General features: G+C 36.0%; 1 protein-coding gene across 5 annotated transcripts in view; it reads right to left on the reverse strand.

Annotated features, from left to right (window-relative positions):
* Positions 1–7,281: 7,281 nt before the first annotated feature.
* The window catches only part of NLGN1 (neuroligin 1), an 884,133-nt gene continuing 864,598 nt past the window's right edge, over positions 7,282–26,816 (reverse strand). For 3 of the 5 annotated variants that reach the window (XM_065943135.1, XM_065943137.1, XM_065943134.1), the window contains 3 exons: positions 13,079–13,291; positions 8,910–9,699; positions 7,282–8,104 (listed from right to left, as the gene is read on the reverse strand). In XM_065943135.1, the coding sequence (XP_065799207.1) occupies positions 7,282–8,104; positions 8,910–9,699; positions 13,079–13,291 (1,826 nt within the window). The remainder of the gene's footprint in view (positions 8,105–8,909; positions 9,700–13,078; positions 13,292–26,816) is intronic. The other 2 variants (XM_065943138.1, XM_065943136.1) reach the window with 1 other exon arrangement.

A 26,816-nucleotide genomic window follows, 5' to 3' on the forward strand; every position in this document is an offset into this window, starting at 1 on the left:
TGGCCTTTTATTACAAAAAACATGACATATGTCCCATTAATATGCTAAATGATAAGCGCAGAGAGGGATGAATCAAAAACACTAAAATCCTTCTAAACACACCATCTAATACAGATATCAATTCTGGATATGGCATTCAAAAATAGTTTCTCTGCTTTAATTTCATCTGCCGAGTTTTTGTTACTGTATTTGTACAAGTTTCTTTAAAGCTCTAATTATTATCATTCACTTCAACACAAAACTGCTAGCACTTTGGCTTGACTTTTCATAGAGAACTAAATTCTGTCACATCAATACATACATAGATATATTAATACAATGTCATTTGTAAATATATGAGTCTGAAAGGGCCATCATAAATATTCTATAAACCATATAGTTCCTAAGCTATATATACCATATGGTATATATAATGCTTGACTAGAAAAAATTACATAACTGTTTGATTTATAATTGTCCCTGACAACTCAGACTTCTTTTACATTAAAATTACTTATTTGGAAAAAAAAATTTGCTATAGATTTAAATTTCTACATGTACCATTAAATAAAATGCTAAATAACTGTTGCTATGCAAAAACTCACCTTGTTCTGTCCAGAAGTCATTTGGACCCATTTGGTATCATACAAAAATCAAACTAAATGCAAGAAAATACTTTTCTAAATAAAATTTTCTTATTTGAAACTTATAACATGGTCATCCAATTATACCTTTTAAGTTGAATTATTAGGAGTTGCAAATTAAAAAAAGACAATAATGTTCATAAATAAAATCCTAGGAAGAAAGGCACTTGCGCCCTGCACATGGTTATTCCAGTTTGTAGATGCTACAACCTTTTTCAAATTGAGCTGGTTTCTGGCTTGCATACAAATACAGCAAAGTGTCAGAATAAAACCAAATCAGAATGCTTATGAAAAATAATCAAGCTGGTTACTAAATACTTCACCTCAGTAGGAAACATCTTTAGCAACTTCTGACGGAAATTTGAAGTGCATGCTGCTATATCAAGTGCAGGAGAGGTATAAGGCTGTTGGAGAAATTCCCTTAGTTTATTGACTAAAAAGCCAAAACAACTGTGGCAACAATAAAGCTTGACAAGATAATTAAATGGATGATAACAAAATCTCAGCAGGGATGTGTCCATTAATTGAATTTATTTGGGAGCATGTTTTCACAAGTATAACCAAATTATCTAATTTTCACTCACATTAAAAAGTGATAGTCTATAACAACTAATTACTAGAAATGAAGGGGAACACCAGCACTTTGAACCAATAACACAGAAGAAAACAAACTTCAAAGGGTTGCCATGATATTTGACAGCTTCCTAAGAACTCCCTTCATCATTTTACCCCATGAAAGTATTTCTGTGAAACTCACCAAAGAAAAGAATCCCAAAAAGTTCTATGTAGCAGTGTCTTTAAAACTGGAACACAAAACCACATTCTTTGAATCTTTTCATTACATGAACATGTGTCAGTATAAATATGTCAACAGGTGAAATAACTGAGAAGAATATGTTATAGATAAAACAATTGAGTTTTGGCATTTCTTTTCTGTAAGAAGATTAATGGCATCCTTGCTAGATTCTTTAGTAGTATGTATGGTTGATTTTAAAAATTTCACTGCTGCTTTCATGTGGTACATATAAAAAATTAGAATTAAAGCATTATTTGGTCAACTTTCAAATTTGGAATGAAGAATAAAATAATCTATGCATTACTCAAATTTTCTGCTTTGAACTATTAGCATCTCTCCAGATTCAACCTGGAAGTTTTTCATGCTATAGCAAATGATTTTCCAATTTCCTACAGTTAATAACGGAACTCATGAGAAATCTGTAGTAGTCAAGTAGATTTTGTTCTCAGTCAACATATTCAACAAAAATTTAAAACTATGAGAACTGTCACTTTTATATTGCTAATCCCATTCTCTAAAACAACATTAAATTGTTGATAAACATTTGACAATAATTTGTGTAATAGCAAGACAATGAAACCAGATCATGAACTTTTTATTGCCAAATTCAGAAGTAAATTGAAGAAAGTTGGGGAAACCACTAGACCATACAGATATGACCTAAATCATATCCTTTATGATTATACAGAGGAAGAGACAAATAAATTCAAGGGATTAGATCTGATAGACAGAGTGCCTGAAGACTATGGATGGAGGTTCATGACATTGTACAAGAGGCAGTGATCAAGACCATCCCCAAGAAAAAGAAATGCAAAAAGGCAAAATGGTTGTCTGAGGAGGCATTAAAAATAGCTATGAAAAGAAGAGAAGTGAAAGGAAAAGGAGAAAAAGAAAGATATTCCCATTTGAATGCAGAGTTCCAAAGAATAGCAAGGAGAGAAAATAAAGCCTTCCTCAGTGATCAATGCAAAGAAAAGAGGAAAACAACAGAATGGGAAAGACTAGAGATGTCTTCAAGAAAATTAGAGATACCAAGGGAAACATTTCATGCAAAGATGGGCTTGATAAAGGACAGAAATGGTATGAACCTAACAGAAGCAGAAGATATTAAGAAGAGGTGGCAAGAATACAAAGAAGAACTATACAAAAAAGATCTTCATGACCCAGATAACCACAATGGTGTGAGAGCCAGACATCCTGGAATACAAAGTCAAGACTACGAGCAAAGCTAGTGGTGGTGATGGAATTCCAGTTGAGCTATTTCAAATCTTATAAGATGATGCTACGAAAGTGCTGCACTCAAAATGCCAGCAAATTTGGAAAACTCAGCAGTGGTCACAGGACTGGAAAAAGTCAGTTTTCATTCCAATCCAAAAGAAGGACCATGACAAAGAATATTCAAACTACTGCACAATTGCACTCAACTCACACACTAAGTAATGCTCAAAATTCTCCAAGCCAGGCTTCAACAGTACGTGAACCATGAACTTCCAGATGTTCAAACTGGATTTAGAAAAGGCAGAGAAACCAGAGATCAAATTGCCAACATCAGCTGGATTACCAAAAAAGCAAGACAGTTCCAGAAAAACATATACTTCTGCTTTATTGACTATGCCAAAGCCTTTGTGTGGATCACAACAAACTGGAAAATTCTTAAAGAGATGGGAATGCCAGACCACCTTAGCTGCCTCCTGAGAAATCTGTATGCAGGTTAAAAAACAACAGTGGACACGGAGCAATAGACTGGTTCCAAATAGGGAAAGGAGTACATCAAGGCTGTATATTGTCACCTTGTTATTTAACCTATATGGAGAATACATCATGTGATATGCCAGGCTGGATAAAGCACAAGCTGGAATCAAGATTGCTGGGAGAAATATTCATAAACTCAGATATGCAGATGATACCACCCTTATGGCAGAAACCAAAGAACTAAAGAGCCTCTTGATGAAAGTGAAAGAGGAGAGGGAAAAAGTTGGCTTTAAACTCAACATTCAGAAAACTAAGATCATGGCACCCAGTCCCATCACTTCATGGCAAAATGGGAACAATGGAAACAGTGAGACTTTATTATTTGGGCTCCAAAATCACTGCAGATGGTGACTGCAGTCATGAAATTAAAAGACACTTGCTCCTTGGAAGAAAAGCTATGACCAACTTAATAGCATATTCAAAAGCTAAGCCATCACTTTGCTAACAAAGGTCCATATAGTCAAAGCTATGGTTTTTCCAGTAGTCATGTATGGATGTGAGAGTTGGACTATAAAGAATACTGAGCACCAAAGAACTGATGTTTTTGAACTGTGTTGTTGGAGAAGACTCGAGAGTCCCTTGGATGCAAGGAGATCCAACGAGTCCATCCTAAAGGAAATCAGTCCTGAATATTCATTGGAAGAACTGATGCTGAAGATGAAACTCCAATACTTTGGCTATCTGATGTGAAGAACTGACTCACTGATGCTGGGAAAGATTGAAAGTGGGAGGAGAAGGGGATGACAGAGGATTAGATGGTTGGATGGCATCACCCACTCTATGGATATGAGTTTGAGCAAGCTCTGGGAGCTGATGATGGACAGGGAAGCCTGGAGTGCTGTAGTCCATGGGGTCGCAAAGAGTTGGACATGATTGAGTGACTGAACAGAACTGAACTGAAGACAATGAAATAAAACTAATTTTGGCTTAATGTTTGTATAAATTGCAAGCAGCCTTGGCTATTTTCAGTTTCAGCAGAGGCAGGGAAATCTGAATTAATATGTGATGACAAAAATACTATTTTCATTTTGTGACTTGTTTTCTAAAGAAAACCATCATCTAAATAAATATATTTAAAACATTTGAGTAAAATCTAATAACATTATTCAAAATCTTATTGCAGAAAATTCGTTTCAGCTTTAAAACAGCTCTTAATGTTCTATTTATTGTGGTACATCATTTTACATTCAGAAAACTAGCTGCTGTTTTATATAAAACTAGCAACTAATGCTCACAATGACATCATCATGACCTCAAACAGTAATAAAACTTAGAGCTGCTTTATCTTCCACAAAGTTTTTGCTACATTAATAAAAACAAAATAGGGCTATGCTTTGTTTTCCTAGGTCATTTTCCTAAATTACTATAAAATAAATGTCTGTTATGATAGCTAGGTAGATTGAGTAACAGATAAGTTTAGAGCAACAGATAAGTAGATAGATATAAATAAGGCCATCATTAAAATAGAATGGTTTTTCTAAGTGAAGTAATGCAAATGAAAGATTTCATTTATATCTTATTTTGTTGTCATTTCTATTTTTGTCTTTATCTTTTGTTTAATCAATATAGTAAAAGACAGTTTTCTGATTAAACAATATTTAAGATGCAAAACACTTCTTTATGTTTATGTTGGCAGTTCACAGCCTAAAAGCATAATCACATCAGGCAAAAACTGAACATAGACCGCTCTGGATTTTGAAGACTTTTTTTGCTTCCAACAGATTTTTATTTGAAGTTATGGAGCAACATCTACATTTTACTGCTAGTTAATAATTGGGAGGGGGAATTATAAGTAAACAAATTCTTCAAAATAGAAGATTTTTGTCTTTATTGTTAGCTTAAAGTCTTGCTCAACACTTTAAACTTTTCTTAGAATGATAACTTTCTATCCACTACTTTATGGGAAATTAATCACCCTGATACTGGGAACCTAGATATTGTATTTCATAAATGTTGCACATTTACTTCCAGTAGACCTATTTCTTGATGATCAGAATTGGAACCTGTGTTTCTAACTGAAAACGATTGGCACATTTTATTTCCACGCCACTTTCACAGGAAGAGGTATTAAAAAATACAATGCTAATACTTTTCATGAGTTCCTGGGCTTATAAATTCATAATAAAATCAGTGTTTCATCAGTTTCATTTTAGATAAGACTTGACTTTAAATACACAGTGCGTCTTCTGTAGAAGTTACCTACATGTCTTCAAAAACCTGACTGGTCTAGAGAAATGACTCTCTGAGACAGTCATGTTTCATATTTTTTCTTCTTTTTTTGTTTTTTAAAAAAAGACAAAACAGCAATAAACATTTTAGCTCTTTAATGAGCAAAGATCATGTCTCTTAGCATTGGACTAATAGTCATTATTATCTTTATTTCACGCAATGACCAATGACATGGCCAAGATGTACAAAGTTGTTTCCATCAAGTAGTATACAATTTTTTTTTTGTATAATAAGCTTTCATTCTTGAAAAAGAGTAACTGAAAAGAAAGGTTTCTGTTACTGCAGTTAGTTTGTCAGAGAAAGTTCTTTGCATTATCTTACAAACTATCAAAATTGCTAGTCATCTGAAAAAATGTAAAAAAAAATCACATAACTTTAGTCTAATAGAAATATAGTACAGGTAAGAGAGAAAGTATTTACCAGGGTGTGCTCTTTAAGTCCATCTCAATTTTTTTTAATATAAATGTACATCTGATTACATATACAAACATTTGGAAAGGTCTGTGATATACTGTTACTGGTAAACAACAAGGGGATGAAGAGTTTTCTGTGGTCTTAGAATATTCATTTAAAATCACACATACGTGTAAGACTACAATCCGCCAGGTGTTGACACTCCTTCTAGGTTCTTTATCTACGTTGCAATCTATTGAGACTGTGTGAGCAAATTCCAGTGAATGAACCTCAGTGAGAAAGATAAGTGACGTGAGGAGGGACATAACTTTATATTGAATTATTATTAGTAAACATTTTGTCATGCAACATGAGTAAATCAATGAACTGAGAACTGTAATCAGACTGGCAATTTGGGGCATCCTCAGATCATAAAGACTTGCAAGTTACTCTTTGGACACACTTCACCTTACCCAAAGGAACCAAATACAGAATAACAAAAACCACAGCAAATTATAGATCCTATAACACATGTCCAATTAGGGTTATATTTCTAGAAAATATTTAGATGGGAATGAAAAGAACATTAAAAACACAGGAAATTTTTTTTTCTGGGATTCATATCAGCGAGTATTCACCACTATACCTATAGTTTCTTCAGATACATTTAGTAACTAATTCCTTCTATTAACAGAACTACTGTGAATTATTTTATTGTAATTACTTTTGCCCCCTAAATTCTTCTTTAGGTTCTGCCAATTGATGGAGGAAGCTTCTATTAAAAACTTCAATGGGATGAGAAGAATTTTAATTACGGCTTAATCAGCAGCACAGCCACCAAGCATATAAATTATCATGCACATCGTGCTAAAAATATCCAGTTTCCTTTATCCCCACAACTTTATACTGACAGCACTTATGTGATAATGTTGTACCTGCCAGTCTTTAAACTTCTTTGTTTTACTGGCAAATTTCAGCATGAGCCTCCGCTAAGGCCATTAACAGCATTGGTGCTTTATATACTTATCCAAATATGTAAATATGGTCTACACAATAAAACAGCTCCAAATAAAAACTGGTGAAAATTATCTGACATTCCATTGGTGTGTCCCTTGTGCATATTCATGGTTATTTTTAAAATTTTTATATTTTATATTTCAGACACAGTTCTTTCCTGTTTGGTGTTCCACATGCCTAATTCCATTATGTAACATAAATCTTCAAAAAATTAATTCTTGAATGTGAATGAAAAAGTATCATTCAGAACAATTGCTTCAAGCAATTGAAATTCGCTTTTAAAGTTGATTTGTGTATATATGTACAATTCTTTTTTTTTTTTTCCAAAACCCCCAAAAGTTCTTGATATGTATATTCACATAATACTCCTCCTTATTTAAATAGTAAGAGTCTTGTAGGTTGAAAGCCAAGGAATCTTCAGTAATCTTTTACTGCAATCCATCAAAAAAATAGTTTGTTTCTCTTATCTGGCTATACCCTGGTTGTTGAATGTGAATGGGGGTGGGGGTGGGGATGGGGCAGAGTATTGTTCTGTCCTCCAGTAAAAGTATTGAATGTGTGTAAGGGTTGAATCCCTGGTATAGTGTTGGGAATCATTGTAATGGTGTTGGGTGTCATTAAGGGAACATCATCAGGTGACCTCCTCATAGCTAGTGTGTAATCTGGGGGGCAGGCGGTCCGAAGAACCACCTCATGTGGATGGATGGACTCACATTCATGATCCAAATCAGTGTGCTTCATTTGGAGGGACATGATCTCCTCTTCTTGTGCATGGGTCAGATCATTGGTAGTCGTGCGCTGAGGGCTGCATCTCCTGTGAACATCATGTCTCCTCTTATCCTTTTTGTAGTACAGGGCTGCAAAGGCCAAGATGTTCAGAAACAGCAGTGATGCTCCAACGGCAATAGTGACGCTCAGCTCTGTTGAGTAGTCCCTTTGATCCACTGAAAATGGACTTGGCTGTTGTTTGGGATCATCCTGCTTGGCAGTGGGAAAGGCTGATGTGACAGGTATGGAATTTTTTCTCGTAGGTCTGAAAGTGATGTCAGTTGATGGCACTTTAGTTGTTGTCGAGGTATACTGAGAAATGTCATTGAGATTATGCAGATGAGGTACCAGCTCCAACCAGAGGTTTACCTTATTGGCTCTGTAATGTTCTTTAACTCTTGGTTTTAATCCAATATGGAGATAAAGTTGGTCTTTCTGGGAATATCTGGTCCATGCTACTTCTTCAAAGCGGTTGGGTTTGGTATGTATGAATTTTGTGTCTTGAGGGACTGGTTGATTTGGGTCACTAGAAAAGAGAAATTATGAGAAAGAAATTTGCTTTATTCTTTTAAAAATCACAATAGCACTAGTTTAACATTTAACTGAAGAGGTAACTCAGCAAGGCTTTAGACTGTTTTAATATAACTTGGGTTAATATAGAAATAGCAATTCCATCTCAGGCAAGTTGTTAAATGATTGATAACATAATTTGAGTAAATCTCACTTTCTTGTTCTCTCTACCCATGGACTGCTACACATCCAAAGATTAAAAAATTCAAGTACAAGTGAGTTTTCTCATAGGCAAGCTGGCAGAGACAGCAGTGGGAAAAAGTTGGGATTTGGAATTGGCAGGTGAGGATCAGAGTCCTAATGCTGCTATATACTAGACATTTGAATATATCTATGTAAAGCTTTCATAGCCTGAGGCCCTTTTTCTGTGAAATGGGATTATGGTATTTGACCTGCTCTCCTCACAAAGTACTTGGGAGGATAAAAAGGCATACAGTACTGTAAACTGAAAATCTCTATAAAATGAAACGTCATTATTGAATAATAATAATAAATCCTGTGTAATTAAAAAAAGAAACAAAATAAATTTAATTATTGAGTAATACAATAAAGATAAAAGACTTTCTTAATAAGCTTTACAAAATAAGAATAAAGCAGTGATTTCTGAAACACCACAAATATAAATTTTGAATAAAGGAACTTAAATATTGTTGGCATTAACCTATTAAATTAAATCATTTGGACATAAAACATGTATATTTTAAGTGCTTAAGAGGATATTTTTACTAAAGTATAGCAAACTTCATTCCTTAGGTACCTACCCAGTTTTAGCAAAATTTGTCCAGTATGTCATTACGACTGCACTCAGCATCACATCATTTTTGGAGAAATTGCAAGGAAATAACTCTGTAGGTCCAATCATGGGTATTCCTAGTACATAGGGAACCTCATCTCCATGAGCTGCATCAGCCCAAGCTGGAACCTGATCTGTTTGGCAATGATGGTAAAAGGCATAGAAATATGTGGGTGAACCAAAATTTGAGTGAAGATCTGCTGTAGCTACAGCTGGTGCCACCCACTGATGGTCTGTAAACAAAGCTAATAATGTCTTTCTTCTGGTTTCAGGGTTATGACGGTCAGCCCAGTCAGTATACATGAATTTAATGGTTTCTCTCAAAACATCTTTGCCTTCAGGATATCCATATAAGTTATCAACAAAATTGGAAACAGCAAAGTCAAAATCACTGGCAGATATACCATCATCACTATCTACTATATTTTCAACAAATTTTAATCCTTCCCCTTGGTTAACTCCTAACATTATATCATAGTTGAGAAATTCTCCTTGCTCCATCAGTATCTGAGGGTCATCCGGTATTACATCACCATCAATCACAGGTCCAAAGGCTATGTGGTATCGTGCTGGTTGAATATCTTGGTCAACAAGTTCTTTGTAAGGCTTCTTCTGCAGGCATTCCACTAATTCTACTGTATCTGAAACATTGCAACCAACTTTTGTGGCCAACATTCTAGCATATTTTGCAGGTTGGAAACTAACAGCCCAGCTGGAAAGGGCTGTTCCACTTTGAGCAATTGCTCGTTGAAAGAGTCCTATGGGAAAAAAAAAATAACAAAACATTTCAGATGACCTTTGAATAATGTTGTGGTAAAACAATCAAATCTGATATTTGAGATGTGTATATAAAAACCCAGATATGACTCAAGAAACAGGGAGATAGAGACATTTTTGCTTAAGAGAAGGTACACAAAGTCATCCCCAGGGTACAATGAATTGGAAAGATGGATTTGAGTCTTCTGCTTTCAGTAGCAACTACTTTGAGAAGAAAGAGATCTAGATTGTGCCTTGTCTCAAAAAGGCAGTAAGCAAGGAGAAATGGGAAATGTATAAATATTAGTGGTAAAAGAAGTCTCAAGTATTTATTTGCTAAGCATGTACACACCTATGTTACTGTCACAGCCAGCCAGATGGGGCTTTCTCCACTTTAGCTCTACATCAGACTTTGTATTGTCTTTTGAGGATATTTCCTCCAATTTGGCTGCATGTATCTTTCTTCAAAATGGCTCTGTGTGTTTGTTTTAATCAGAATTTATTTGAAAACAATTGTTGATATGTTTACATAACTACTGGGGCTGGGAATTTGCTAATACCCTGGGGATGGCCCTAAAGGCACACAAAACAGAATATCACTTTAGACATAGTCTTTCCAGCTGTTTATATCAGACACAGTATGTGGAATACTCATCTTTCTGAGGAAGGTATAACATTTGCAGTGTATTCGCTAGGTTAAAGAGAAAACCATCAGCAGAAGGATTTAGTGGGGGCGGAGGGTGATTTAACTTTTTCCACTGTTGAATGTGCACTGCTATATTTTATCATAAAAGATGAAAAGTACATGGTTCATTGCTTTTCACTTAATTACATTTAAAAATTATAAATCATGGTTCCATATGCAGCTTGATAAGAACTGCATACCATTCAAATTTATAAATGAACTTTACTTATTAGGGAATTTTCTAATAAAATTCTCATTTAAAAAATATAATTTCTCTATTCTATTTTAAAAATTACCTTTATTATCAATTTCCAAATACAGCTTTGTAGTTCAATTATTCAAACACATGCTCAATCACTCATATGTTTTAATGTATAAGAACTCTTTTTCACAAAGGTGCTAAAGTAATATGACTAAAATAGAAGCAAAGCTTTCATTTTTTTCTCCAAACACATATATGTATTCAAAATACCTGTAATAATGTTTCCAGATAATTATAAAATATTCAAAAAGTCAAACAATACTAATAAATATTTGTTTGATTTCTGACATCTTTATGAAAATATTTACAGTTTGCTACAGCAAAGAGAATACCTATAGTACGAATAACTTTTTAAACTTGTGTTTGTCAATATTGGCTCAGAGAACTATTTCACTGCTTAAAAACTTTATAGCTAAAATAAGACTTCTATAAGATTCTTTCCCATTTTAGGGACTTAATGACATTAACTAAATATGCCAGAAAAAATACATATCACATTTAATATAGTCTGAAATATGCCATCTAGATGGCATGGGAAAATCCATATATTTTATCATTAGTGAGAGTGCTTGTACCCATGATTGTTACAGGCCTGAGAATTGTTGCAGCTCTGGGAAGTTCCCAAACTTTAAAGTCTATGTCTGCAATGAAGATAAAATTAGCCTGATGATTCCAAGACCCCTTTTGAGCATCTCTTGGTCAATTTAGGCAGCTTTGTTACTAGAAATAAGCTTAGAACTAGATCACACATAAGTACATTTATTTAGCCAGGCATGGATAGATTTTCTTGAAGAGTGTGTGATGGAATGCTACGTTTTTACCTGTTTGCACAGCCATTTGCCACTGTTTACCACATAGGTTGATTGATGAATAGCAACACTAGCTGATGAACTAAATGATCCATCTCTTTGTGAAACGTTAGTTTTATACTGGCTGAAAATGCCTTTGATATCCATGTTCACTTTACATTTAGAAAAAAATTTTAGAAAAAATCAGTGCAAGTAGCCTTTGAGACCAACTGACCCTAAGAAGTCTGAAGAGATTGTCCTAGATAAGTACTAGCATTAGTGTAGACTTCAAGCTAGAACATTCTAATCTGCTCAGTTAAAGAAAAAAACAACAAACTTTATTATTTCAAAATAAGTCATTTCACTGAAGACCAAAATCTCTATACTTTGGAAGAGTTCTTATACACGTGTCATACATGTGTCATTTCGAATCAGAACTCTACTAATACAACTGAGAAGTTACGTAAACTACGTCTACAAATTAAGTCAATAATAATATGTGATCCTCCAAATATATAAACTCATTTAATGACTGTTATTCTGAAATTTGACATTAATGTGTCTTTGATGCCAAAAACAAATACTCTGTGTCTGGTGCTCATATAATAAAATTTAGTCTTATAAACTGACAAGCTTCATGATTTAAAACTGACAGTGTATACTTTCTTAATATCTATAAACTGACAATGGAAAAGGAGAAAACATAAGATGGTCTATGTTGATATGTATTCTCTCTTTTCCTATATATTCTGTATGTATAATGGAGAGAAAGTATTTACTTTACAGACTTCTCTAACAAAACACTTCTGTTCTTGTAGTTATTTCAAGTTAATAATGCTATAAGAATGGGTGACTAAACTCATGGTAAAATGGGAGTTCATAAAGAGCAGCATGATAAGCCTTGCACAGGCATCTTGGAAAAAAGATGTCAAGGCCAGAAAATGGAGACAAAAACATTATCTCATGAATTTAACCAGCCTTAGTGCTCCAGGCTGCTTTGCTAGGCGTCAGAGGGAAAAAATAACATTTTTGGAGTTGAAAATAGAAAAAGAACAAAATCAAACATATTTTTCTTTTTAATCAAAAGCTCTACTAGTGACCTTAATGCTTTGACAATTTTGGATCACGCATGCAAAATAATCAAACGTCTGTCCTCTATTCAGGCAAGTGAAAATGACGTTTCCAGATGAACTAGCTAACGACCGCTTCCTTATTATCTTCATACTAGTAAAGAGTTTAAAACGTTTACCATCTAGAAAATAGATTATATACAAGCCTTGCGTTAAATGATAATTTAAAAAAAAAAAAAACAGGTCTTTGATTTTGATTACTGAATCAACATAACAGAACTGTGAACATCTTTGATTTTCCCCAAAATCACCCTTTGGAGGAGAGAAAAGTTACTGTAATGCTAATTATTCTGAAGTGTGCTTGTAAGGGCATCCATACCAAGCTCCACAGGAAACAAAGAGTTTGACAAAAATTTAAACATGCATAGAGAAGCTGAAGAAACAAAGTTTTAAACAGTTATTGAGTTCATTCTAACATTTAGTTTAAACAGAGAAATATATACAGAGCATCACATACTACTGATGGTGGTGGCATGCAGACACCAAAATTGTCAAAATTTGCAACCTGCATAATACCTTTGGTTGAATTGCTCCAACGGTTACCTTCAGAATAATGGGATAAAGTCAGCAGATTGACACATGAGCCCCCAGCACCAGATCCAAAAACAGTGATTCTTAAGGGGTCACCACCAAAGAATCCAATATTCTCACTAGTCCATCTTAAAGCCTGTATGAGATCAAGGAGTCCATAGTTTCCTTTTGCAGCCTGATCCCCTGTGCTCAAGAAACCTGGAAAATAGAAATCAAAAGACATCAAAGAACAACCTTTTGAGTTGACATGAGTCAAACAGATATAAAATTTAAATAAAATTGAAACCTGTTTTCATCAAGATGAGTAAAGCCCAAGTTCTTTAGGGAAAAATTATTTTCCACCAGAATAAATGAATTTACTTTAGGAAGAATATCAGAGACTAAAATCTGGGAAATGATATTTATCTTTCCCCAATGTTTCCCAAGCTATCCAGGTAACAGGTAGCAGGTAAAGAGAGAATGAAAACATTGTGAAAGACCTCAAGAGAGACATTCTAGGGGCCGACTCACTTGGTGGAGATATTTGAGATAGTATCATGGGGTGTATGAGGGTGTGTTTTTGCGTAAATCTGTCAGTCCTCAAGTTGCTCATGGTCTAATACGGTTGGAATTTAAGGTATGTGTAGCAGAGTGGCAGGATATGAGAACACAGAACAGGTGCATTTTTCTAAGACTTGTGCATAAAATTATATGCAACTCTTTGCATGTATAGGTATATGCATATATTTATTGATGATGTGCCATGGTTAAGAATCACTGTAGCTGATATAATTTGAGATTATATTTTAGAATGCCCAAGATGCTAAACTGAGATAATATAAGAAGTTAGAAAACAATATAGAACATTTGAAGATTCTTGAAAAGTTGAGATTCATATTTCTCCAATGTTCAAAGCTCCATTTCATACTGAATTTAATAATGAAGAGGAATATATGTTGATGAATAGAAAGAATGAGGGTGGGGAGAGGTTACAAAGATCTAAACTGACAGAGTAAAAAAGCAATTTTAAAAAAGGAGATGGATAGTGCAAAACTGATAAACAGAAACCTCAATTAAAATAGAGTTGGGAAGTCAGAAAGAGGAGCTCTCATGCACTATGACAATAGCAGAGCCCAACAGGAAGAAAAGCTTTCCTTGCCTGGCAAGAGCTCAGCCAATGACTCTCACAACTCAGTCCCTGAAAAGCCACTAGACTTCAAACTCTCCAGAGTCCTCCAACAGACTCTGTTTACTACATGCTCCCACCTTCCTTTTCCCTTTTTAAAAAAAGTCCTTCTCTCCTTGCTGTGGGGGGACTGGCATGTGGCTCGCCACAGTTGTAGACCCCAAACTGCAATTCTTTGTTGGTCCCAAGCATACTCATTTCTACTGGAGAAATTGCTGGCAGTCTATTTAAGTCAACATGTTGGTGGCCTGCATGGAGATCCAAAGAAGACCCTGATGATTTCCAGGCTTGTGGTGGTAGACAAGTGTGAAGCTCACATTGAACCCATTGATGCTCACTGCTTTTCTTGTCAGCCCTGGGATCTAAGAGTTAGTCTTTCTTCTGGACATAAGCTTCTGCCCTATTTGCATTTTGAAGCCCTCCAGGTTTTACTGGGGATCTCTTTTAAGGCTATGTCTTTTCTGACTAAGACTTTGTTCTGTATGTGTGTGAGTACTTATTTGGCATCTGCCTGATTTTTGAATTTGCCTGCTTATTTAACTTATATGCAGAGTACATCATGAGAAACGCTGGGCTGGAAGAAGCACAAGAAGGAATTAAGATTGCCGGGACAAATATCAATAACCTCAGAGATGCAGATGATACCACCCTTATGGCAGAAAATGAAGATGAACTAAACAGCCTCTTGAGGAAGTGAAAGAGGAGAGTGAAAAAGTTGGCTTAAAGCTCAACATTCAGAAAACTAAGATCATAGCATCTGGTACCATCACTTCATGGAAAATAGATGGGGAGACAGTGGAAACAGTGGCAGACTTCATTTTTTTGGGCTCCAAAATCACTGCAGATGGTGACTGCAGCCATGAAATTAAAAGACACTTACTCCTTGGAAGGAAATTTATGACCAACCTAGATAGCATATTAAAAAGCAGAGACATTACTTTGCCAACAAGGTCCGTCTGGTCAAGGCTATGGTTTTTCCAGTGATCATGTATGAATGTGAGAGTTGGACTGTGAGGAAAGCTGAGTGCCGAAAAATTGATGCTTTTGAACTATGGTGCTGGAGAAGACTCTTGAGAGTCCTTTGAACTGCAAGGAGATCCAATCAGTCCATCCTAAAGATCAGTCCTGGGTGTTCATTGGAAGGACTGATACTGAAGCTGAAACTCCAATACTTTGGTCACCTCATGCATAGAGCTGACTCATTGGAAAAGACCCTGATGCTGGGAGGGATTGGGGGCAGGAGGAGAAGGGGACGACAGAGGAAGAGATGGTTGGATGGCATCACCGACTTGATGGGCATGAGTTTGAGTAAACTCCAGGAGTTGGTGATGGATAGGGAGGCCTGGCATGCTGCAGTTCATGGGCTTGCAAAGAGTTGGACATGACTGAGTGACTGAACTGAACTGAACTGATTTTTGAAATTGGCCTTTTAGAGTTGGAACTGTGCTCATCTTCGGCAGGATTCCTTCTGGAATGGGGGGGTGGGGGCTGTTCCTCCTGGAATTGGCTAGCCTTTGGTTCATTCCACTGGGATCAGGGGCTGCTTCATTATAACTGTGTCGGTTCAGCCTTTGACTCAATTCCTTTTGGAAGAGGGGCTATTTTATTGGCACTGTGGTATTAGGCCTTTGGCCTGACTCCCTTTGAATTGGGCTGTTATATGAGAGCTGTATGGAGCAGACTTTGCCTTGGGGCCTTCAGAACTAGAGTGTTCCTTCTGAACTGGCTGGTATTAGACCTGCAGGCTATTTGAGTTGCTTGAGATGTTTATGCTATTTGAAAATTATCCTTTTACTCTAGGTAGAAACCTTTGAGAAATGGGATCCCTACTATCTAAAGTTTTGAGCATGCCCATTTACAGAGACTCTGACCAATTTTATGTTTAAAAACTATAGTCTTTCCTCAGGCATATTTCTAACCAAATGGACCAACCTAACTAAAGGTGATTTAGAATATCAGCGGCCATTATGCGGAATTTTTAAAATCCCCAAACTCATTTTTCTAAAAACCAAATTGGACAATGTTTCAACATTTCCAGAAACTTAATGCAATACTTATTTTAATGGGTATTCTGAGGTTTCCAAATGTTATCAGGAGCCTAAAATTGCTTCTCTGCAAAATAAGATGTTTAAGATGAATTGAGGGAAAAAGAAAAAGAAAGAGAAAATGCTTGTAAAACCTCATGCTCCTTCCCTGGCTTCCCTGTCTCAGGACCTACCTCTGGTGCCATCTTCCTCCTTCCCTCTAACCTGGTGGTGGTGGTGGTTTAGTTGCACTAAGTTGTATCCAGCTCTTGCAATCCCATGGACTGTAGCCCAACAGGATCCTCTGTCCATGGGATTTCCCAAGCAAGAATACTAGAGGGGGTTGCCATTTCCTCCTCCAGGGTATCTTCCTGACCCAGAGATTGAACCTGGGTCTCCTGCATTGCAGCCAAATTCTTTACCACTGAGCTTCCAGGGAAGATCTTATATCACCAACACCTTCTCTATATGCTAAATTCCTTCACACTGTCTCTTGCCAAACTTCCCTTTTCCTTGAAACCACAGTCAAAAATTTCCCCAAAGTAATAAAAGATCCTCACAGAATTGGTAAGGAATTTAATATAGTCATTCAGACTTATCTACCTGGTTTGTCTGACCTATCTCAGCTAGTTTATAAGTTTGTTGGTGAAGACCAGACCAGTAACTGGATGAAAACTGCTAATTGAGAATATCCTGAAAGGTCTCTAGAATCACAATTGAAAGAGCAGCCTGCTACTTTACTATCTGATCAGGCTCAAGCAATCACCGGTAACTCATCAGGCAATTCCTAGGGATTTACCTAAGCCTGTTGATTGGACAAAATTCAGGCTTGCACACAAAAATCTGATGAAACTGGTCATAACTATTACAATCAACTTCAGATTATTTTTAGAGAAAATTCTTTTCTTCTTTCAGATGTTGATTCTATCCTGGTAACTTTAAACTCTATATTTATGAATGGGCTAAACTGAGACCTTTTCTTCTAGTGAAAAGAATCAGGATGGAATGGGAAGCCACATCCACTCCTGATTTAGTTAATCTGACAAGCCAGCTCGCTCTCACTCTAAATGAGCCACCTAAAAGGAAAAACACCAACATTCTTAGTCTTCAGCTCCAGCAAATGAAGATCCCTAAACAAAACCTAAGTCTTTCCTGGTGGCTCAGAGTAAAGAATCAGCCTGCAATGCAGGAGACATGGATTTGATCCCTGCATCAGGAAGATCCTCTGGAGAAGGAAATGACAAACCACTCCAGTATTCTTGCCTGGGAAGGCCCACGGACAGTGGAGCCTGGAGGACTACAGTCCATGGGGTCGCAAAAGAGTTGGATATGACTTACAACAACAAACAAAACCCAAACTACCCTAGTTTCTTCTATTATTGAAAAGAGCCATGAAATTTAAAAAGAGATTGTTACAAATGTAAATGCTGTAGGCACCTTCAGTTTTCCAACCTGCCTTTCTATGTTCCTTCCACTTCTCAATGACGGGGCTCCAAAGGACCACAGGGGCTCTTCCCAACCCTCCCTCTTGATCGGCTTGGAGAAAAATTACTCCAGATTGGGGATGAATCTCTTCCAGTCCTAAATAACACTAAAGTCACACTCTCCATGTTCAAACACCTTCCTATAAAGCAGCTCTGCTTTGGAATACTAAAAAGTTCAACTAGTGGGGTTGAACCTCAAGAGGTTCCTGTCTCTGAATCTATTGCCTTTGTTTAGGCCCTTTGAAAGATACACATCAGATGAGGCCAAGACTTCTTAGAGAAGTATCATGCCAGAATTGCTCTCTCCCAAAAGGGGAAGACAATACTAGAACTTTACAGCAATCATCAAAGTAAACTACCAGTGGAATTAAATTACTCTTTGACATATTTTATTCATTCTGTCTCTGATGTTACTAGGGCTGATTCTGGAAACACTGATCTTTGGCCCTATGACATCAGTTACCACCTTCCTTATGGGTAAATCACCAACTGATTTTGGTAATTCCACATCACATCTCTTATCAAGATTCAGATGGGAACTTCCCTGCTGGTCCATTGGTTAAGAATCTGCCCACCAATGCAGGGGATATGGGTTGGTTCCTTCCTGGACCAGAAAGATCCAACATTCCGTGGAGCAGCTAAGCACATGTGCCATAACTACCGAGCCAGGTGTTCTAGAGCCCAGGCTCCGCAGCAAGAGAGGCTCCAGCGATCCACAGCTAGAGAAAGCCAGCGTGCAGCAACTAAGACCCAGCACAGCCAAAAATACATTAAAAAAAAAAAAAAGTTCAAATAGATCCCTCAAAATCTTTTCCCAGAATTAATCAATACTCTATAGTAAAGAAGGCATGAAGCCCATAATAGAAGATTACAAGACTCAAGGCCTCATTTTCCCTTGTACTAGTCCCTGTAACACTACCATTTTGCTGATGAGAAAACTTAAAAGTCAAAGGTGAAAGTCTGTCCTGGACCTCTGAGCAATAAACAAATTGTTATCCCTTGACATCCTGTTATTCTTAACCTTTATGCTCTGCTGATATGTATTCCTGCTGGAAGGGAATCCTTTACAGTAATTGATTATGTGGCATATTCTTTAGTATTCCAGTTGTTGAAGATAGCCAATAACTTTTTGTTTTCACTTAAGAAGAAAAACAATTCACCTAACCAGTAAAACAATGTCTGAGAATTTCTATTATTTGCAATCCTGAAGGATGATCTGGATGACAAAGTTCCTCAGAGGTTCTACTTTGGGGCAATATGTAGAGATTTGCTTCCTTGCTGTCTTCAAGCCCTTTTACAAGAAGGCAACAACCACTTGCTAAGACTTTCAGCCTTAAAGGGACATGAGGTTTCCAAGGGAAAATTGCAGTTTGTTCAAACCTGGGCTCAATATTAAGGGCATCTGACATTATTAATAGAACAAGGGCTTTAGCTAGATCCAGATAGATTTCATGGTGTCTTCAGTTCAGCTCAGTTCAGTTGCTCAGTCGTGTCCCATTCTTTGCAACCCCATGGACTGTAGCTTAACTCCTGGAGTTAAGCTAGTCAGCTACTGCCAAAATTGGATTCCAAAATTTCTCTCTTGTGGCCAAATTTCTATATGTTTTACTCAACAGTAACAACCTTGACCTAATTTTATGGGAAGAGCTGGATGATGACATAGCTTTTGAGGCTTTAAAGAAGAGTTTGATGAACTTACCTAACCCTTGGGTATCCTAATGACCAGATTCTTTTTCTTTTTTTTTTTTAATATATAAAAAGGAAATGAATGACTTGGATGTTCTCGTCCATAAACATGGGGACCACCACTGACCCATGCATGCAATAGCCAGCAAATGGACCCCCTGGCCCAGGGATATCCCCCTTGGCTTAGAGCCATTATGACCACTGCCCTTAAGGCCCTTAAGGCCACTGAGAAGATTGCTATCCCCTTTAACTAATTTTGTATACCACAGAGTAGAAGCCTTCCTAGACTCTTATCACACTCAACATTTCTTTGTCAGCCACCTCATGTCTTATGAAGTTCTTTTGTTAACCGCTCCTCATATAACTCTTCTATGTTGTAACAACCTTAACCCCGCTATGCTTCTCCCCTCTGTCTCTGAGGAGGTCCCTCACAGCTGCTTAATGCTGACGTACCACCTCCTGACTCCTCCCGATGACCTACAGAAAATTCTCTTGGGTAACATGTACTTCTCACGCTTCACTGATGGTTCTTATTTAAAAGGTCACCATGGGAAATACTGTGCTGGGTTTGCTACTTCAACTTCTTTTGATAGTTTTGAGACAGAACCTTTACTTATGGCTACTTCAGCCCAACACGCTGAATTATACCCTTTACGGTGGCCTGTACTTTAGCCGAGGGCAAACTGCTAATATTTATACTAACAGGAGAGACAGGGTTTCAGAGTACCTCACGATTTTGGAATGTTGTGAAAGCAGAGTGGCTTCCTTACTTTCAGCATAAATAAAAGTGAACCCTATGTTCAGGAACAATTGAATACAATATTTTTATCTGCTGTTTTAGTATTCAGATCCTGGGGCATTATAAATCTGACTCTCTTGAAACTAAGGAAAATCACCTTGCTGACCTTTCCACAAAGAAATGCTACCTCTGAAGGAACCAATAAACAAACTTTCATAACATGTATACATAAGAAAGACTCAGGAAAACTTTGCCAAAATGGTTGAAGCCTTCACCTTAAATGCCATTTCAGCTAAAGACAAAAGAGGATGCTGGTTTGGGACTTCAACAGGGATGAAGGAGATTCACGTGAAGGTGGGCCAGGCAAAATGGAGATGCAGATGTAGAAAATGGACTTGTGGACACAGTGGGGGAGGGAGAGAGTGGGATGAAGGGAGAAAGTAGCATCAGCATATCTACAGTATCAGGCATAAGATGGAGAGCTGGTGAGGAGTTGTTGTAGAGCACATGGAGCCCAGTGTGGTGCTCTGTGATGACCCAGAGGGATGGGATGGGGGTGGCTTCGAAGGCTTAGGAGGGAGGAAAGGAGGAAGAGGATGTATATAAAATTATGACTGATTGTATTGTTGTGTGGCAGAAAACAGCACAACAATGTAAAAACTAAAAACAAAAAATTTAAAAATTAAATTAAATTTTAAAAAGATGGACCAGGCAGAGACATGGAACACAGAGCTGACTTTAATTTATATGAACTGCTAAACTCTCCCACCACACTGAGCCCATATTCTTCATAGTTATTCCTGGGGACAGGTCCTGTTATGGGCCCTTTTATCTTTAGGCAGCTCAAGGGGGAGGTAAAAGAAAGACTTATTGAGTCTTCTGTTTCTTAAAACTAAACAGCCTAAAATAATCCTCATTCCAAAGTCACATTTGGGGGTGGCAAATTTTACTTCCCTGAAATATAAATGAAAAAGTAAAAAGTATTTTATACATTGTTCTATTTTATAGATTATTAATTTATTACATAGAAAATATTTAGAGATATATTATATATAAATTGATTAAGTATATTAAGGGATGTATTTTCCAATCTCTGCAAGTTTATGGAACTAATTAATTTTAAAAAGTAGATTTGCTCTCTTATTGAAGACCCATTATAGAAACTTAACATATCACAATGCTTGTGATAAAAATTATTTTATTCAATTTAAAATATACTTCTAATTTACTTTTTTAAAAAACAGGAAGTCAATTACATTTGTGAAAAACAGACTGTGACAATAATCTCTATCAACTGAATAACTCAATACATTCTCAAAATGGTTATATGAACCAGAAATTCTTTAGGGTCATTGTGGGAAACAATAGATGAAGTCAAATCTTCCTGGATAATTTTGAAAAACACTAAGAAATGCATGTGATTAGTCTTTCTTTTCCTACAAGACCCAAAATGCTAAGAAACAAAAGCCAATCGCTAGTCTATCACGTGAGTGAGTGTGTGTGTGTACAATCCTGGAAATATTAAATCATTATTGAGATGGAAGTTTTTAAAAATAGGTTCCAAAGACACATATCTTTCTGGTTAACTCATCTTTTACTGAATCTACATAACAATTTAAGGAAAATTTCATGATATCTTCTTACATAAAAGAATATTGCAAATATGTAATATTCATATATATGAGAGCATATTAAAACATAAAACAACACGACAAGGAACTCTTACTTTATTTGCTATTAAGTGAATTTTGGTATAATACAGAACCATTAGTTTAAATTCCTGAAGGAATTTGTTACAAATGTTTTGATCTGTAAAAATAGGCTGATGGCATGAACCCTGAAAACAACATTATGGAAGGATTACTGTGCATTAGAAAGAAAGGACTCTTGAAGGATAAAGGAGATATGAGTGTGTCTCTGTGTGTGTGTGTGTGTGAGACAGAGAGGTGAATTGAGAGAATAAGAATACATTCTAGGTGGTTTATTGCTTAGAATTCTGTATCAAAATATAGATATAGATCAAATATATTCAGATCAAAATTTGATATCTAAATATAACTTATGACACTTGGTGCAAAACCCAGGGTTTGTATTTAACTCCTCTTGAAATAATATTGAATGAGTCCAGTCAAATAAATCTCTACATTCACACAAAAACTAACTTACTGATAATGATTATTCAGTACATAGCATGTAAAATAAAAAAATGTAGTAATAAATTATCTCTACAATAACTAAATGTAGTATCTCCTCTATAATTCCAACTTTAATTGCATCATTTAAATCGCTCTGGAAAATTAGTCAAATAGTTTTGTGTTTGTATAATACTGTAAAGCATGTCAATTATCTCCTTATAAACAGAACCACCTCTATATACAGTTAAAAGAAGTCTTATAGCATCTTAAAAAAAACTTAAAATCACTTATCCAAAATTGCACTAAGTCATAGCATAAAAAATGGAACAAATCACTGGGTAAAAGACTGTGTCCTAGACACCTTAAACATAAAGATATTTAAAACTATGTGACTAATACCTCAAACTCTCTGGCTAAAAATCCAATCAGAACTCCGAGATGCTAACTCTCCTGATCTTCTTAGTTGCCAAGTCCAGTCAATTCTTCCCTTACACTCTGTCTCTGTCTTCTACTCATGTCACTGACTTACTCTAGATACGCTTTTCTTTTTAGATTCATACAATCTTTCTGACTAGTTGCTCAGCCTTGGAGCAAACAAGTTTTCCTTATATTCTGTCACCAAACTCACTTTTGAAAACTACTCTGTTTTGATGGGGGACTGTAATATCAAAATAAAACCCTCATGTTAAGATATAATTGGTTAGTTTCTCTTTGTTTTTTGAGTCAAGATTGCTTAAAATATGATGACTAAAAAATTCCTTAAATTGGATAATTTGGGGTCTGAGTAGGGAAAAGAACACACATAGTATATTCAATTATACATCATCTTTAGCTAGCTTCCTTGTTTTTGTGTTCTCTTGAGAGCTACTGTCAAAATTCTTCTCGGAAAAATAACAAAGGATAAAGTCAAAATAATTTCTTTTTTGTATATATCCTCCAGGAAAAAAGTGCTCTGAAATGACACTGATATCTTAATATCATATTACTCAGTGGTATTTCTAAACTTTTATATTTCAGTACATTGGCTTATTTGTTTCTTGTGAGATAATTTGCTTTTTAATGTCCCATGTTTGGGAAAAGGAAACTGTATTACTGACCAAGGCTCTTGTTCCTGGTAGCTGAATATGAAGGAATACAATGGGAAAGCAGGTGAATGCTAAAAGATGTATGGAAAGAAAACACCTGTAGATATTTTATTTTTTGCCCCCAGATTCCCAATATTTTCAACATGCCCAAGGTCAACAGATGAGACTGATCCTTCTATATTATAATGTAATTTTAACATTCTGTGACTCCTTCAGCCAAACAGGACTAAAATATTTATTTTAATCAATGCCTTCTGAATATAGATAGTAATGGAGGGGAAATGACCATGATTTGCTTAGCCCTGAATTATGTATATTACTCCCATTATAAGAATGGCTCAAGGGACTTCCCTGGAGGTTGAGTGGCTAAGACTCTCTGCTCCCATTGCAGGGGTCCAGGTTCAATCCCTCATCAGGGAACTAGATTCCACATGCCACAACTTAAAGATCTTATGTGACACAACAAAAGATCTTGCATGCCTCAACTAAGACCTGGTGCAGCCAAATAAACAAATATATATATATGTGTGTATATATATATATATATATATATTTTTTTTTTTTTTTTAAAGAGGGGTTCAAGATGCTGGGGAAAATATCATCCTCAACCCCAGATCCAGTGCCATGGCCTCCATTCTCCACCCCAACCTAAGATTGTTAATCTTCATACTTATTGGTCTCTGTGTCAAGAAAAGCTTATCCAACATTCCCTGAATTAGGCTATTGTGTGCTTATCTACTTCAATCTGGAAAAGAAACCTGCTACCAAAACTGACAAAATTTCTGTGTTTTCTGGATAATCTTTCTCACAAAGAAGTGAAAAAAGAGAAATCTCCTTTCTAAAAGGCCCATAGATAAGAAATCACATTTTTTATTTTTAATTGTCTTGATTATGCAGGAATGTGGCTAGTGATTTAAATGCATAGTTTACAATGAGGGACCCACAGTGGTTGCCATATAAAGAAAAGTTTTCAGGAATTACTACATAGTTTAAAATTATACTATGTTGCTTCAGGAACAGTAAGGGCTATACAAATTTTTATAAATATCTAACTGTCTAACATATTTTGGTTTCTCTTATGTAGTGTGTGTGTGTGTGTGTGTGTATGTACTTCACAATTATAATTCATGTTTGTAATTTGCTCATCTTAATTTTTTTCTGAACTGAATGTTTCACTACATCCACCCCCAACGGCCACGCTATATCTGTTTGCTGAACAAGAATTAATATATTACAATCCTGTTACCACATGGAGACCAATAACTAAACTTTCCAAATGCAACTGTCTTTCTTTGATGGCAACAGAAGAGTGAAAATTTAGGAGTAAACCCTCACAGCAGACAACCTCTAGGGAAAATGCTTTTAGACATAAAGTGGGTGGCAGTAATTTTAAAGGAATTAAAATAGGCCATCCTGTGCAAAGCCTATGTGAAAAAAAGAAAAATACTATTTTAGAATAGTTACCAAAACTGCTAACACATATTAGTGGTGCATATTTACTTTGGACTCTGGGATGAAATAGCAAAAAACAAAACAAAACAAAACCCAATTTAAAAAAGTGATATTTGAGTCACTTTGCCCATTATAAAACAAGCAGCAGTAGTCAACTGCCCAGAGCTGTGAACTGAGGAGGAAGGAGGCGGGTTGTATTCCTCAATCCCACACTAGCTGATAAATAATAAATAAGCAATAAGAGGAGAAGGATAGGAAATAAAGTCTGGGCAATGAAGAAAACTGATGATACAACTTAATATCATATGAATACTGTCAGATTGTTGTTGTTTTTTTTTTAAATTTCTATCATCATAGAATATTTGAGAAGATACACATCGTTCAAAGGTATGACTAGCAAAATCTGGTCTTTACTAGGTGCTGCTTTTACTATATTGCTCCCTATTAAAAGGTAATTGACTGATTTAATGATTTATATATATATATTTTTATTTTTCAGTGGGTTTTGTCATACATTGATATGAATCAGCCATAGAGTTACACGTATTCCCCATCCCGAAAAATTGACTGATTTAATGATTTATATTTTTTTATTTTTGAATACTTTCAGTATTACAAAAACTTTTCAAAAACCAGAATTAAAAGTTACCACGTATTTCTTCACCCAAATTTCCTACAACCCAATGCCTTCCTGCCTCCCTCTTTTCTCTCCTCTTCCTTCCTTCCTTCTCTTCTTCCATCTTTCCTTCCCTCCCTCTCAATCTCTTTCTCATCAAATCTGGAATCACAAATGGAATTTAGTTTTCCACTTAATCTCCTCAATTTCAAACAGTTTGTTGGTCTGTCTTTGCTTTTCTTATTTTTGCTTCTTTTGGGCAGAAAAGTCATAGATATAATGTTTTTTTTTATCTCAATGTATCATAATGGGGGGCGCTGGTTGATTTGAAACAAATATTAAATTCACCACATTTTATTATTAGATGGAACTGGCTGCTGTAAGAAAAAGCTTTACTTTCTCCCCGATTTGGATTCATTCATTCCTTCATTCTTAGCAGTATAGTCTCATGGCTTCTTATTATATCCTGGGGATTATAATCTTTTACTACTATTATTTATTTTGATGCTTAGATGGTCCCACATTTGGCCAATGGAAGCCTCTCTATATTGCTTCCAACGTCATTTTGACATGTTCCCATAATCTGTGAGCACATTCTTATTTCTCTTTGGTGCACTAAATTGTCATTTTTTTGCAAGAAATCTCTTGAGTTCTTTGACTTCTCTTTAGTTAAAATTTTTGAATAGTCTTTTCATATATAAAGCAATGAAAAATTTTTAGTAATTACAAAACTAAGTAAATTTACAAAGAAATTTGGTAAAGTATGTTAATTAAGTACATAAAGTACATAAGTAAGTTAATTAAGTACATAAAATAATTACAGAGATTACAAAAAGCTTTAGCACTTTCAAAAGATAAAAACTGAAGCATCCTGAATTTTGAAATATAGGAATATCTCACTGTGTAAAAAAAGTGGAATACAATAAGGTAAAACTGCTAATCTGGAACAACATTAAGTAATCTCACTAATATCACATATAGAAGTACCATCATCCCATTAGACACACACACAAACACACATCAAACAAAACGGGTAGCAAAAATAAATCTATAACTCTCTTTGTGTGTGCTCAGTTGCTCAGTCATGTCCGACTCTTTGTGACTCCATGGACTGTAGCCCACCAGGCATCCCTGTCTATGGGGATTCTCCAGGCAAGAAGACTGGAGTGCGTTGCCATGCCCTCCTCCATGGGATCTTCCCAACCCAGGGATCAAACCCAGGTCTCCCACATTGCAGGAAGATTCTTAACATCTGAGCCATCAGGGAAACCCAAGAACACTGGAGTGGGTAGCCTATCCCTTCACTGGGGAACTTCCAGAGCCAGTAATCGAACTGG

The sequence above is a fragment of the Muntiacus reevesi genome, chromosome 8 (genome assembly GCF_963930625.1).
Source record: "Muntiacus reevesi chromosome 8, mMunRee1.1, whole genome shotgun sequence".
Lineage (NCBI taxonomy): Eukaryota > Metazoa > Chordata > Mammalia > Artiodactyla > Cervidae > Muntiacus > Muntiacus reevesi.